Source organism: Octopus sinensis, linkage group LG11 (genome assembly GCF_006345805.1).
Source record: "Octopus sinensis linkage group LG11, ASM634580v1, whole genome shotgun sequence".
NCBI classification, from domain to species: Eukaryota; Metazoa; Mollusca; class Cephalopoda; order Octopoda; family Octopodidae; genus Octopus; species Octopus sinensis.
In genome coordinates, this window is record NC_043007.1 from 40984366 (window position 1) to 40999925 (window position 15560).

The 15560-nt window shown below is 34.0% G+C and overlaps 1 protein-coding gene across 2 annotated transcripts in view; it reads left to right on the top strand.

Annotated features, from left to right (window-relative positions):
* LOC115217702 (solute carrier family 22 member 8-like) overlaps positions 1 to 15560 on the top strand; it is a 122266-nt gene that overhangs the window by 106024 nt on the left and 682 nt on the right. For both annotated transcript variants that reach the window (XM_029787457.2, XM_036507387.1), the window contains 4 exons: positions 2495 to 2580; positions 6225 to 6345; positions 9354 to 9426; positions 12174 to 12337. In XM_029787457.2, the coding sequence (XP_029643317.1) occupies positions 2495 to 2580; positions 6225 to 6345; positions 9354 to 9426; positions 12174 to 12305 (412 nt within the window). In that variant the 3' untranslated portion in view covers positions 12306 to 12337. The remainder of the gene's footprint in view (positions 1 to 2494; positions 2581 to 6224; positions 6346 to 9353; positions 9427 to 12173; positions 12338 to 15560) is intronic.

Below are 15560 nucleotides of genomic sequence, written 5' to 3' on the forward strand. Positions count from 1 at the left end.
TCTCCTCTCTTCATTGATAATCCCCTCCATCCACACCCTACCCCACCCATCCCACTCCTACATAGCCCCTACCCCTCCCTCATTCTCACCCTACACCCAACACCCCACATCCTCGTCTGCACATCCCCACCCCCACACCACATCATCCCACCCTACATCACTCTATACACACTAGCACTGACCACTTCCCAGTACCTACACCTCACACCATCATCTGTACACCTACACACCATCATCCACACACACTCACACGCACACATTACAGCCGATCACACAATTACACACACACCCATCCACACGTCAAAGTCACTAGCCTCTACCTACACACGCGCGCGCACTTTCATTTTGGGATCACCAATATTTTATTATCTCCCCTTCTTTCTACCTCTCCTGTCAAAACCTTTTTACCCAACCAGCCACATGCCTTATCGCTAAATCCACAAGTTTTTTTTTTTATTATTATTCTCTCTGTTTATTTTCTCCTAACCCTTTCTGTTGAAGAGTGTATGCTCAAAACAAAATACTTTCTCACTTTTCCAAACGTCAAACTAATACACCTCCTTGTTATTCATACATCTGTCTTCGTCTTTTGTTTTTCTGTAAAGTCAACTATACATACATAATGATTTGGGATAGAGAAGTGAAACTGTACAGTTGGGGGAATTAGCTGCCCAATTTTTTGCCTTATATTTTTTCATGATATTTTACCACACAACATTTTTATACAAATTTTTGCTGCATGTGACCAAAAGTTTAAAACTCCTCATGCTTTCTTCTATCATTGAAGCTAAGATAAATATATTCTGCTTTTAAAACAAGGAAGTTATTTAGATCTAAACTTGATTGGAGGCGTTACTTTCTCTCCTATAATGTTGCTACAAATTTTGATGCAAACCTTTTTCTACTGGACCAAATCTCAATTTCTTTACGCCAAAATATAGTAAGGGACCAGCCCTCTTCAAAGTTGTTAAAAGTTTTCAATTTGGTTAAGAACTGAATAAGCAACAAGCTCTGAAAGATGGTGCATGTGAGTAAATTGCGGCTTCAAGAATATATGTATATGTATATATATATGTATGTGTGTGTGTGTGTGTGTGTGTGTGTGTGTGTGTGTGTGTGTGTGTGTGTGTGTGTGTCTGAATATATATATATATATATATATATATACTTTATTTAAAGCAGCAGAAAATTCAACAAAATCTGTTACTCTGAGTTTCTCGTTTCCGTTCATCCGGTAGTATATACATATATATACATATATATATATACCCATATATCTAATTCACCAGGTGGGGAAGCTATACACCAATGAAACCGGGGAACCAGCCCTTAGGAGCCTGGCATGGCTCGAGAAGGAACAAACATCAACATCTATGTGTGCATGTGTGTGCATATATATATATATATTATATATATATATATATATATATATATATATATATATATATATATACATACGACACGCTTAAAGACAAGGTTTTAACACCAAATTTTAATTTTGGCTTTCTCATTATCTTTTCTACTAATAATTCTCATCAATTACATATCGATGATTTAATCGACCTCTCAACTCTACTCCAATTTGTTTACTGCTGTCCTATTACGGAAATATGTTCTAAATAGCCGAGAATATACGATATATTTGCACTCAGGTGTTTCGTCATTTACAATAACGACTAATTGTGATAACAATGGAATTTCTGTGTGTACGGAATGAGTACATTATCTATCTATCTATATATCTATCTATCTATCTACCTATCTATCTATCTATCTATCTATCTATCTATCTATCTATCTATCTATCTATCTATCTATCTATCTGTCTGTCTGTCTAGCTATCTCCCTGTCTGTCTGTCTATCAACCAGTCAATCAATCTATTTATCCATCTCTCCATCATTTGTTTATCTTTCTGACTATTAGTCTGACTGTCTGTGTCTATCTTTTTCTTTGTGAGTGAAAGCGTGTGGCTTAGTGGTTAGGGGCATTCGGCTCATGATCGTAAGGTCGTGAGTTCACTTCCCGGCGGCGCTTTGTGTCCTTGAGCAAGACACTTTATTTCACGTCGCTCCAGTCCACTCAGCTGGCAAAAGTGAGTAGTACCTGCATTTCAAAGGGGAAGCCTTATCACACTTTGTGTCACACTGAATCTCCCCGAGAACTACGTTAAGGGTGCACGTGTTTGTGGAGTGCTCAGCCACTTACACGTTAATTTCACGAGAAAGCTGTTCCGTTGATCGTATCAGCTGGGACCCTCGTCGTCGCAACTGATGGAGTGCTCCTATCTTTTTCTTTGTGTATTTATCTATCTTATTCTATTTGTATATGTAGGCACATCTGAACACACATCACACACACACACACACACACACACACACACACACACACACATAGATGCCATATTTAGCTGTGTATAAGGTGCACTTATGTTTCTCTTAATAATAGTGAAATATAATAAAATACGATTGTATCACAACTGCTTTTTCCTCTTAGATTTGGTCATAAAATAACTCTGGAATGTTTCAAGACATTTTCTGCCGCCTGTGTTATAACAGCGTCGCTAATAAAACTTCTGGCAGGTAATATTCTTTTATTCTGTTATTTTTTTTTTACTTATTTTAGTCATTAGGAAGCGACCATGCTGTGACACCTCCTTGAAGAGTCAACTTGTACAAATCGACCCCAGTAGAAGTCTTTATAAAGTATGGTACTTATTCTATCGTTGACCTTTTGCCAAACAGCTGAGTTATGGGAATATTAACAAACCAACGCCGGTTGACAGGCGTTGGAGTGCATATGCGCACGCGCGCGCACACACACACACATACATACATTTATATACATACACACATTTGTACATACATACATACATACATACATACATACATACAACATCATAAGCGGAAAGTGTAACCTCTCGAAAGAGCTGTTCTTCACTCCTGCTCCAGAACGTCGGCTGCGGGGTCACTCCGAAAAGCTCTATCTGCGACGATTTCATCTCAATCGAAGGAGAGGGGCTTTCTCCGTCCGGGTTGTGGATCCGTGGAATAAGCTGACAGATGAGATAGTGAAAACGCCGACGACCGCTCAGTTCAAAGTCTCCCTTGACCACAAATGGCCTGAACTCTTTGCATGAACACCACCCTGTACATATCTCCATGTCCCCCTACATGGCCTTGCTTTTTGCTTTTTGAGCCAAAAAATTAACTTAACTTTTACATACATACATACATACATACATACAACTAGCGTCCACTCAGTTTTCCCCTACCAAATTCGCTCACAAGTGTCGACCCAGAGCTATAGCAGAAGACACCCAAAATCTACACAGTGGGGATGAACCAGGAAATACATGGTTGCAACGCGAGTTACCTAGGTGTACAGCTATGCTCGCGTCTGTGTTTATTACTGTATCTCTTGTAAAGGCGACGATTTGGCAGAATCGTTAGCACGTCAGACAAAATGCTAAACGACATTTCGTCTTTCCTTACGTTCTGAATTCAAATTCCGCCGCAGTTGAATTTATCTTTTATTCTTTCGGGGTCGATGAAATAAGTATCAATTGAATGCTAGGGTCGATGTAATCAACTTATTCCCTCCTTCGAAATTGCGGGCCTTGTGCCAAAGTTTGAAACAATTATTATTAGTTGTAGTAATTTGACTTGGGTTTTCTTATTCTTGATAGAATTTATGAGGTTAGCGGGTCACTACTTGTAACGTTAGGTATCCACAAGCTTTCAATAGTCTTTCAAATGCTTAAAACCCTCCTGATAATCTTTTCTGTCTCTAAGAGGAAAACTTTCTGTGGAATATTTGATAAATTAAGTACCAGTTGTGTACTGGCATCGATCTAATCAACTGGTCCCTCCTCACAAAACGTTCAGGTCTAGAAAAGTATATTGTGACAGTTACAGAATATAGAAAGTAATGTAATACTACTGACTATATAATCCAGCCAAAATATATTAGTTACACAAACGTAAACGGAATTACTATTTAACCTTAGAATACTTCGTACATATTCAAAGAACCTTCTTGGATTTAGTGGTACCGAACGTTCTTCTGGTATTCTTTTATTCTTTTACTTGTTTCAGTCATTTGACTGTGGTCATGCTAGAGCATCGCCCTTTAGTCGAAGAAATTGACCCCTGGACTTATTCCCTGTAAGCCTGATGCTTATTCTATCAGTCTCTTCTGCTGAATAGCTAAATTACAGAGACGCAAACGCACCGACATCGGTGTGAAGCAATGGTGGTGGTGGAACAAACACACACACACAAACACACACACATGCATACATACTTACATACATACAAATATTGTTAATATTATTATTATTATTATTATTATTATTATTATTATTATTATTATTATTATTATTATTATTATTATTCAGTAGTTTTATTTTTATAGCGTGCTTTCACTTCACTACCGAGCGCAGCTCTGTGTGCCTTGTGTATGTGCTGTGATTTGTTGTGATGCTCTGATGGTTATCGTATGGAAAGGGTTCTGCGTAGGATGTGTGCAGTGCCTAGTAGTGCAATTTTCTGTATGTTATATGTGTTTGTAAGTCCTGGTGTTTTTGTTATGTATTTGTCTGAATATTTTATTATTATTATTATTATCATCATTATTATTATTATTATTATTATTATTATTATTATTTATTATTATTATTATTATTATCATTATTATTATTATTATTATTATCATTATTATTATTAAGGCGGCGAGCTGGCAGATTTATTAGCACGCTGGACGAAATGCGTAGCCGTATTACGCCCGTCGCTACGTTCTGAGTTCAAATTCCGCTGAGGTCTACCTCACCTTTCTTCCTTTCGGGGCCGACAAATTAAGCACCAGTTGAGTACTGGGGTCGATGTAATCGACTATCTCCCTACCCAAAATTTTAGGCCTCGTGTCTATCATAGACAGGATTATAATTACTTATTATTATTATTATTATTATTATTATTGTTGTTGTTGTTGCTGTTATTATCATTATTATTATTGTTGTTGTTGTTATTATTATTGTTATTATTAATATTATTATTGTTATCATTATTATTATTATTATTATCATTATTATTACTATTATTATTATTATTATTATTATTATTATTATTATTATTATTATTATTCCCCTGCTTTTTCTTCCCATCATTATTATTATAAGGCTACTTTTTGCAAGACATCAATCTTGCATTGGATTTCCAGTTGCCTTAAGAAGTCTTGAAGTTTCAATGGGGTTAAAACCAATGCTTCGATCACCACTGGTATCACTTTTACATTACCCGCTTGCATTCCAATACAGTCTTGCCATCTCCACTTTCAATTTGGAGTGCCTGGTGATTTATTTCAACCTCTTTACTTACAACATTCATGTCGTTTGGTATGGCTGCATCAATGATCTGACAGTATTTGTCTCTCTTACTCAATATGACAATATCCGGCAAACAGTGTTCCATTACACGATCCATCTGAAAATCATAGTCCCAGAGTATCGTTAATTTTCCATTCTCCTGCATAAATTTACTTGGTACATGCTCATACCAGTTCTCTGTAACTTCATATTGGTATTCACAGCATAAGAGCCAATGAAGATGCACACACATTTTATAGGATATTTCTAAAGTTTCCAGATGTTTTTCATGTTGGGTGATATTGAACCCAATACTCTGATGACAAGAGAGACAAACTTTATGTTTGACTCTCGTAGCTTCCACATCTTAGCAATTCCAATTCTAAGGTCTCCATATTTATCTGTTATTATCATCATCATTATTATTATTATTATTATTATTATTCTTATTATTCTTATTATTATTATTATTATTATTATTATTCTATGTTTGACTTTTGCTTTATATCTGTACAAGTTGGCTCCAAGTCTCACCCAGAGACTTCAAGAGACAACAGGTTGGAAGTTCGTGTTGTTGTTATGCCTAGTGTGCCACATATTTGGTTTTGTATTTAGTGTTGTACTAGTGAATGTCTAAAAAAAACATACGAAAATTATGTTTATTTTAAAACTTGAGTTTACATAGAAAGTATTTTGCGTAGGATATGAGCATTATTATTATTATTATTTATTATTATTATTATTATTATTATCACTATTATTGTTATTGCTGTTGTTGTTATTATTATTATTATTAGTAGTAGTAGTAGTAGTATCAACATTATTATTATTATTATTATTATTATTTATTATTATTACTAGAGCAAGACGAGACAATGAAATACGTCTGCTTGGTATTGTTTGTTGTTACTGGTTCTACATTGAATGGTGCCTGTAGTGGTGATATAATTTACATTTCGGAATTATTTCCCACAGAAATACGGTAAGGAATCACTTATAAAAAGCATTTCCTTTAAAATATTACGACGTTAATCCTTGTATGGCTTCTGGAAGAAAAGGAGAGAGCAGGTGTGTTTGAATGAGAAGAGGGAAGTGAAAAGGGTCCAAATAAGAAGGAGGAAAAGCAAAATTGGTTGGGAGCAAGAGGTGAAAATGGGTGAATTAACTAAGTAGTTAAATGAAAAGAGAAATACAATGAATAAATAAATAGATAAGTAAATAAATAAACAAGTAGATAATCGGACGATATATCAGAATGATGTGGGTGGGGAGAAAGAAGACAAAATGGATCTGAAGTAAAGGTCGAAGAAATGCAAAGAAATGGTGGGGGCATATGAAAGATGAGAAAAAGTACGATTACCGAACACCAAAATTGTAATTATATTCTGCCGAAGAAGCCAGGTGAGATTTGTTTCGATGAAACAATTAAACCTTTATAGAAAATTTTCAGTGAAAGAAGTTGCCTTTTCAATACTCGCTAGCAATGTATAAATTTGGTCAAAGAAGATGATGAAGATTTCTTCACCTATGCCGGAGTGGTTAACAGTGTTAAGACAGTGTGAGAAATTGAAATTGAATGGGTTGATCCTGGACATGCTCAAGTCTTTAATTTTTGTTCAAGGGCTTACTGCAAGTAAGGATGCAGGACCAAAATTTTACTCTGCAGGCAGTAGCATAAGAATGTAAGAGGATTATAAATCTAAGACATCATGCAAATAAAATTGAAGAGAAAGATTGCTCACATGTTCAAACATGTCAACTTGAATTGGATAAGAAAATATATGAAGACCGAATCCATGTTATGGGTGCGGTGGTCTACATTTTAAAAATAACTGTCCATTCAAAAATATAAAATGCTTCAAGTGTTGTAAAATAGGCCATAAAACTCACACTGCAAAACAAAACCTAAAAAGCGATTCAACAGAAAAAATCGCATAAATGGATTACCGGTAACAAAAATACGAACGAGCCTCAAAGAAAATTTGTGTATGTAAAAATCATTAATACAAACATAATGTTACAATTGGATAGAGGCAATGACTTCTCAATAATTAGTGTAAACACATGGGCAAAATCGGGACACCTAAATTAAATGAAACTTCAAAAATTGCCCGTGGTGTTTCAGGAAAAAAAAATATTTTAAGCACGAATTGATAAGTAACATTACATTTCGTGAGAAATCCTTAAAAGATAAAGTTTTGTGTTAAGTAATACAAAATTGTTCGGTACTGACTGGATGGAATTATTTAACTTATAGTATCTCCCCATAAATCTTTTGTGTTAAAAAGTGAATGGTTTTTCCTCTAGTACAAATGAGTCATCAGATGAATTGAAAAAATATTCTTTAAACAATTTTCTTGAAGTTCTGTCTGATAAATTAGCTCTATATACCAAAACCAAGGTGAGGTTTCAAATACAAGAAAACGCCATGCCGACATTTAAACAAAAACGAACTGTACTATTCCCAGAATTAGGTCAGATAAACTTCGAGTACCAATCGTGAGAAATTAGGCATCATAAAACCAGAAACAAGAAAGCTAATTCGAAGAATACAGATTCAGGCCTTCACTGGAATTGTAAAAATTTGTAAAACTTTCCAGAAGTTTATCAGTTCATATATATATATATATATATAATATATATATAATATATATATATATATAAAAGCAATTAAGATTCAAGTCAATCCAATGAATTTATTGAATATGGTACTTAACTTAGATGCACCAGAAAACTATATGGTGTTAACCATACAGTAATGTGGGGTGATTATCAACGAGAAAGAAGCAACAAGCATGGATTAGTTTTTAGTACAATTGTTTCATACAAAGACAGGCTTTATTAAAAGTTGCAAAAATTGCAGCAGATAAAAGTGTCCCGTACTCATCAGCTAAAATACATATGAGTTCTCCAAACATCTTGGTGGGTGAGGCTATAATCATGAGGTATTGGAGATAATTTCATTAAAGGCAGATTTAGGTTGCAAACAGATTTCCAAAGTTCTTTAATGATGATGCACAGGTCTAATCACAGGTCTTAAAAGCTTATTAGCTTCACAGAGAGGTGAATTAATCCGTAGTGTAGATTTAAATTCCAGAGATATGAGGAGAATTTCATACTCACAGACGATGAATTTATCCATGTTAATCCACAATCATTTCATGCTATATGATAAGGTATTTGCCACATTACTGTTCTCCACGCAAAACTGCTATGTTCCTCATCCTCCTCATATCTCTGGAAATTTACATCTACACTACGGATTAATTCGCCTTCTCGGTGAAGCTAATAAGCTTTTAAGAACCTGTGATTAGACTGTGCATCATCATTAAAGAACTTTGGAAATCTGTTTGCAACCTAAATCTGCCTTTAATGAAATTATCTCCAATACTTCATGAGTATAGCCTCACCCACTAAGATGTTTTGGAGAACTCATATATTTTAGCTGATGAGTACGGGACACTTTTATTGCTGCCTTTTTGCAACTTTTAATAAAGCCTGTCTTTGTATGAAACAAGTGTACTAAAAACTAATCCATTCTTGTTGCTTCTTTCTCGTATATATATATATATATATACGCTCATGGTTAGAATTGCAATTATATACATGAAAATACATGCACAAAACGAAACATACGAATCTGCACATGCACTGATGCTAAATATTGCACATATACATACATACATACATACATACGTGCAAAAATACACTGTTGCTGCTGTTGAAATTCTAGTGAAGGACCCTTGGATCTATGTTTCAAACCTTCTCTATTATCAAAAAAATCTTATTAAAAAACTGAATAAAGCCGTGCATACATATTTAAATGCGTGTGTGTGTGTGTGTGTGCCTGTGTCTGTGTGTGCGCGCGCGCGTTTGAATATGTACATTAAGAAACTGGAGAGACTGAAAGAAAAAATGAAATGTGGTTTTAACAAATTCACACTAAAAATTCATAACTTGGTGAATTATTTATTTCGATTTTCATTGCAGAAGTGCCGGAACTGGTTTTGCCACGATCTTCATTCGAATCGTAGGCTTGTCATCACCTTACTTCAGACTATTGGTAAGTGAACCATCAGTTTATTTGTTATAAACTATTAACATTTTCCAATATAAGCACTGCTCTCGATGATTTTTCCTTGGTGCATATGTTAGACACAGTGTTTATCAACGAAAATTTCGCTTGTACAGAGTCATCGTAGTCTTTGCTACAAATGCTCATGTGTGGTTAATATTTCAATGAACTTCATTTCCTCATATTTTTACTGTATAACACCCATAAAATGTACACTTGGTATGACGTCTATATATAAGCACACACTTAAAAACCAGCGCTTATGATGAAAACTTATTCTCTTTTGCACTTGCCTAGCCTATCTATCTCTCTCTCTCTATCTATCTCTCTCTCTCTATCTATCTATCTTATATGAGAAGTGTTCATTAAATATTTCCCCTGACTCACTTGACATAATTATTAGTCCCTCTCTATTAGTGATATTTCGCACGCCTTTACGTTCTGAGTTCAAATTCCGCTGAGGCCGACTTTGCTTTCATCATTTCGGGGTCATGAGATCGACTGTCTCCCTCCCCACAAAATCCAGAGGCCTTCTCTACATAACCATCACCAATGGTGACACACTTCACCCATCGCTTTAGGCAGCTGTGAAGACCTCGTCTGTAGCAGTCGGTAAGCTGCGCCTGGACCAAGACTTTACCTCGGAAATAAATTCATCATCATCCAAAAAGTGCTTCCCCCAAAAAAAGACTTTATGGTTGGAAAGAGGTGGACATCAAATGGTGCGAGGTCGGGAGAGTAAGGGAGATGAGGAAGGATTTCATAACCGCAGGAAACCTCCGCAAATCAAAATATTTTATTTTGGTTCGTGGGTCAACTGCATTTCGAAAGCTCATATTATCGTTCAATGCTCGAAATGAGTAGATAAATAGCCGACAACTGATAAAGGGTCATTCTTTATGTTACTTGCTTGTCTTCCATTTGCTTTTCTCGTTGCTTGCATACCCAAATTTGTTTTCATATTTCGTGTTGTTTACGTTTTGTGACGTCTTGTATGCATATATATATATATATATATATATATATATATATATATATACATATATATATGCATGTATATATATATTATTTCTATTATTATATGATTGAACGCCACGCTTCCATTTCCAACTAAGTTTATCTGTATATGTATATAGTATATATATATATATATATATATATATATTATATATATATATATATATATGTGCATATATATATGTATATATATACATATAAGTATATATGTATGTATACATGTGTGTATATAGACACTATATATATATACGCACAAAATATATACAATATATATACACACACACACACACACACATATATATATATATATATATATATATATAGTATGCATACATATATACATATATATATGTATGTACATTTAAATAATAGGGTAAAAATTGATATTAATTAAATTAATATCAATTTAAACCAGTGGCCTAGTATATTGAAGAAATCTGAAGGTTCAGAAAATTATTTACATACATATAAGAAGAATGACCAGTAGGTGGATTCCTAATATGCTAAAGGTAGATCCACTACCTCAAGAAAATTCGACAAATGCCAGAATGTAAAGCGATCAAGACAAATGAAAAGATATAAAATATAGCAATTAGTCACATACCATGGTTTCATTGTTTCTATTTACATTACGTAAATGTCTTCAAATCCTCAGTGTGACCGTCATAGAAAATATAATTTGCAGAACTATACACGAGACGTCCTCCCGAGAGAGAACATGCATAAAGTTCTATCGATTATAATTGGTGGTATATTTCAAATGTCTTCGTTTTGGCGCACCGGAGCCGGAGCGCCGATTCGAGAACATGGTTATTTAAATTTAAATAATAAGAGTAAAAATTTATATTAATTAGATTAAAATCAATTTAAACCAGTGGCCTAGCATACTGAAAAAATCTGGAGATTCAGAAAATTATATTACATACACATAAGAGGTGAATTCCTAATATGCTAAATGTAGATCCTATATGGTCTGACCACTAAGAAAAATTGTTCACAAGAAAATTCAGAGGACATTTGAATTATACCCACAGATATAATTGATAGAACTGTATGCATGTTCCCTCACAGAAGGACTCTTGTGTATAGTTTTGCAAATTATATTTTCTATGACGACCACACTGAGGATTTGCAGACATTTACGTAATGTAAATGGTAACAAATGAAACCATCACTATATATATATATATATATATATATATATATATATATACAGTGTACATACATGCATATCTAAATACAGACAGACATGCACATATATTTATATAAACACATATACATACATATCCATTGTTCCATCAGTACAACACACAAACATGTATGTGTATGTATGTATGTATGTATGTATGTATGTATGGATGTATGTATGTATGTATGTATGTATAAATAAGTGCTTACACACATGTAAGTTTTGTAAAATATAATAAGACCATATTTCGCATAATGCAAGCATTTTCTTTTTTATACAAATATTTTGGCCCGGGCGCCATACTAAGCGGACCCTATGTCTGATACTACTAGCAGAGATAATATTTGTCGGGTAGAGCTAACGTGAGCGATCAATTTCTATAACTTATAATTCTCTTTTAAATCCCGCTTATCCTCATTTCCTCCGAACATGCCTTGTTTTGATCCTGTTTGATCGTTAAGATCTGTTACTATCAATCGATGTTTATATTTTAAACATTTTCAATTAAATCTCTATTTTCCATCCACAGATTTTGAATATTCCATGGGCTCCAGGTGTTATCATAGGAACTGGATGTATAATTTCTTCCATTTTACTTCATATATATTTACCAGAAACAGGAAACCGTGCGTTACCACAAAAAATTGAAGATGTCATTTGATTCAAAGATATTGAACTGAAAGTTTATATCATGTAAGAAATGTATACAATATTGCATTTATAAATTACTTGATGCATTGACAATACTTTGTATCAATGCTATAATGTACTACACGGTGTATCTATAGACTTTTGCTAGCACCGTATATAGTAAACAAATATAGGTACTGTACTGTGTACATAAAACAATATTTATCTCTCACCAGTTAGTGTACTTGTTTGGTTGATCTTACTTTAACGAAAAAGTAAACTATATATATATATACACAGGGTTAGCCAAAAGTTACTTGACAGTAAATCAAAAACCATTTAATTCTAAGATTAAAACAAAAAATTAATTTATATGAGACTTCGCTAATAAATGTTGAAAAAAAAACGGCGATTTTAATTCAAAGAATATAATTATTGAACATTCAGAATTCGAATGAATAAATAAATTTGAATATTAGGTATTTATGGAACTTTGATTTACTGTCGGATGAGTTTTGGCCAAATACACATAGCTTTAAACGAATAGGCTGGTAGCTCGAAGATATAAATATAAAAAGAATAAAAACAATATTATAATACTATTAAAGTCTACACACATATCTAATAGGGATACATAGTAACAATCTATCTCTGTGAGTAGCATGCTTCTTATACATAGAATGATGAAGTAGAGAATTGAAGATCAAATATCGTAAAGCGTGAAAAAATAACCCATGAATAATTTTCAGGTTTTAGTTTTTCCCAGAATTTCCATTTAGTTACCTACCTTAGAGCGGTCATTTTTTTTTTTTAGTTGGGACTGCGCAATGTACAACATTTGTAAAAGGGCCACTAGCTCTCTTAGGTGGGGAACACCTAGAGACTCAGGATCACTTCCATTGTCTCCCTTGGAAGATTTTACTCAAGAATTAACTTTTAGTTTTTATGTAGACGCTCTTGTCTTTCTTTCTATAAATCCACACACACAGCCGTTCATCTTTATTATATATATATATATTATATATATATATATATATATATATATATATTATATATATATATATACAGAGAGAGAGAGAGAGAGAGAGAGGGACTCCTTCATAGAGTAACTGCTGCATTTGTTGAGTATATAAACAGTTTGGCTACTTGTTTCTCTGAAGACTGTCAGAATGATGTGGACGCCTCTGATGAGAACCCATTAAGGTTCGAAAATCGATTAAGGTTGTGCATAATTTTTTTCAGTCTGCGGAGAAATGGCCAAAATTTGCCCTGTTTTTAATTATACCATATGTTACACACACATACATACACATTTATATATATACGGCTATAAGAAAATGGAGGGGATCAAGAGGTGGTATTCATCAACTTTTAGGCATTATATTATGTTTATTTATGTAAGAAACTATTCTACTTTCTATGTTCTATGTTATATATTTTAATAATTACTGGTATTTTTATATATGTAAAGCATAATCTGTTATACATGATTGTATATTGTTATAACAGTTTTTTATTAAAAAAATAAATAAATAGACAATATAATGTCTAAAAGTTGATGAATACCACCTCTTGATCCCCTCCGTTTTCTTATTGCCGTATAAATTAAGGGTAAAACAACTTTTTTACTCTCACCCATTTATTATATTCATGCAATGAAAAACACTTGTGTATTAATAATTGTGTATTCTACTGGCAGTATATTGGATAGATATTATCCCTTAGTTGGTTGGATTCGCAAGCTCTAACTCTCTTGGAATTATATATATATATATATATATATATATATATGGAGAATCCTAGACAATCCAGGCCCCTACATGTATGGGACAAAGCGTTATATACTGGGCATAGCTGAATGGGCAAGAATACAAAAGGACTTCACCGGCACGCGGAACATCCTTAACTCTAGAACGGAGGTCTTCGGACCATGCTTGGGATCTGCTCGATAACAGAGCTATTTATGAATGACAGCCAAAGAGAGAGAGAGACAGTCTCCTGTTGTTGACATCAGCGAAGTCTTTTCCTTCTACATTTTCTAGAGAGGTAACTTGCTAAAGAAGCCAAAAGTCAACAGGTTTCGAATCTGACGATTCGCTGTAAAGCTAAACGCTTTATGGACTTGAAATCCAGGTTAATCACATAAACTGTATATATATATATATATATACACTGTAAATTTAGGGTGAATACTTGATAAGTGTAAGCACCTATATATGCCAGCTAGTAGCAGAGGTGAGAGGGTATATGTATCAAATGAAATCAAAAACAGAACACAAAGGATGTTGCGGTACACGTGTTTCAAGCTTTATAAACAACCTATTCTTACATCAGTGTATAATAGACATAAAGGATGGTTTAAAGCTCTATTCAACCGCAGGCAATTGTTATTCCAAAGAGTTACATAACACTATGAAAAATCCAAAAGGTACATTTACTTTCGGATTTTTCATAGTGTTATGTAACTCTTTGGAATAAAATTGCATGCGGCTGAATAGAGCTTTAAACCATCCTTTATGTCTATTATACACTGATGTAAGAATAGGTTGTTTATAAAGCTTGAAACACGTGTACCGCAACATCCTTTGTGTTCTGTTTTTGATTTTATTTAATACATACATATATATACATACACATATATATATATATATATAGCCGCAGGAGTGGCTGTGTGGTAAGTAACTTGATTACCAACCACATGGTCCTGAGTTCAGTCCCACTGCGTGGCACCTTGGGCAAGTGTCTTCTGCTATACCTTCGGAGCCGCTCAAAGCCTTTTGATTGGATTTGGTAGACGGAAACTGAAAGAAGTCCGTCGTATATATGTGTCCGTTACCTGTATTATCCCCGGGCAATGGTGTGCAGGCACACCATACACGTAGAGTACAGATAACAACAGGATAAACAAGAGTTTATCAGGAACCAATGCAAATAATTAGAAAATGGAGAAAACCACAGATTAACAAACACATCGGTTGGACCACATTTATACCTTTATTTTTTAATACAAAGCAAGGCATAACAAAATAGGTGACGTAACATATCTTACAACCGTTACTGATCAGATTGCCAAAATGCAGTCTATACATATATGCGAGAATAAAATTCTTCATCTTCATAGGGCATTCGAATTAAGGCAACGGATCTTCATCAGAGTGAAAAACAAGAGCATATAGTATAAACAGAAGGAAGAAGAAAAAGGAAAGAAAACATGGCTTAGACAAGTGTCTAGAAGCCCAATATGTTGAGAGAAAATAATTATTCACCATCAGGGCTACACGGTCCG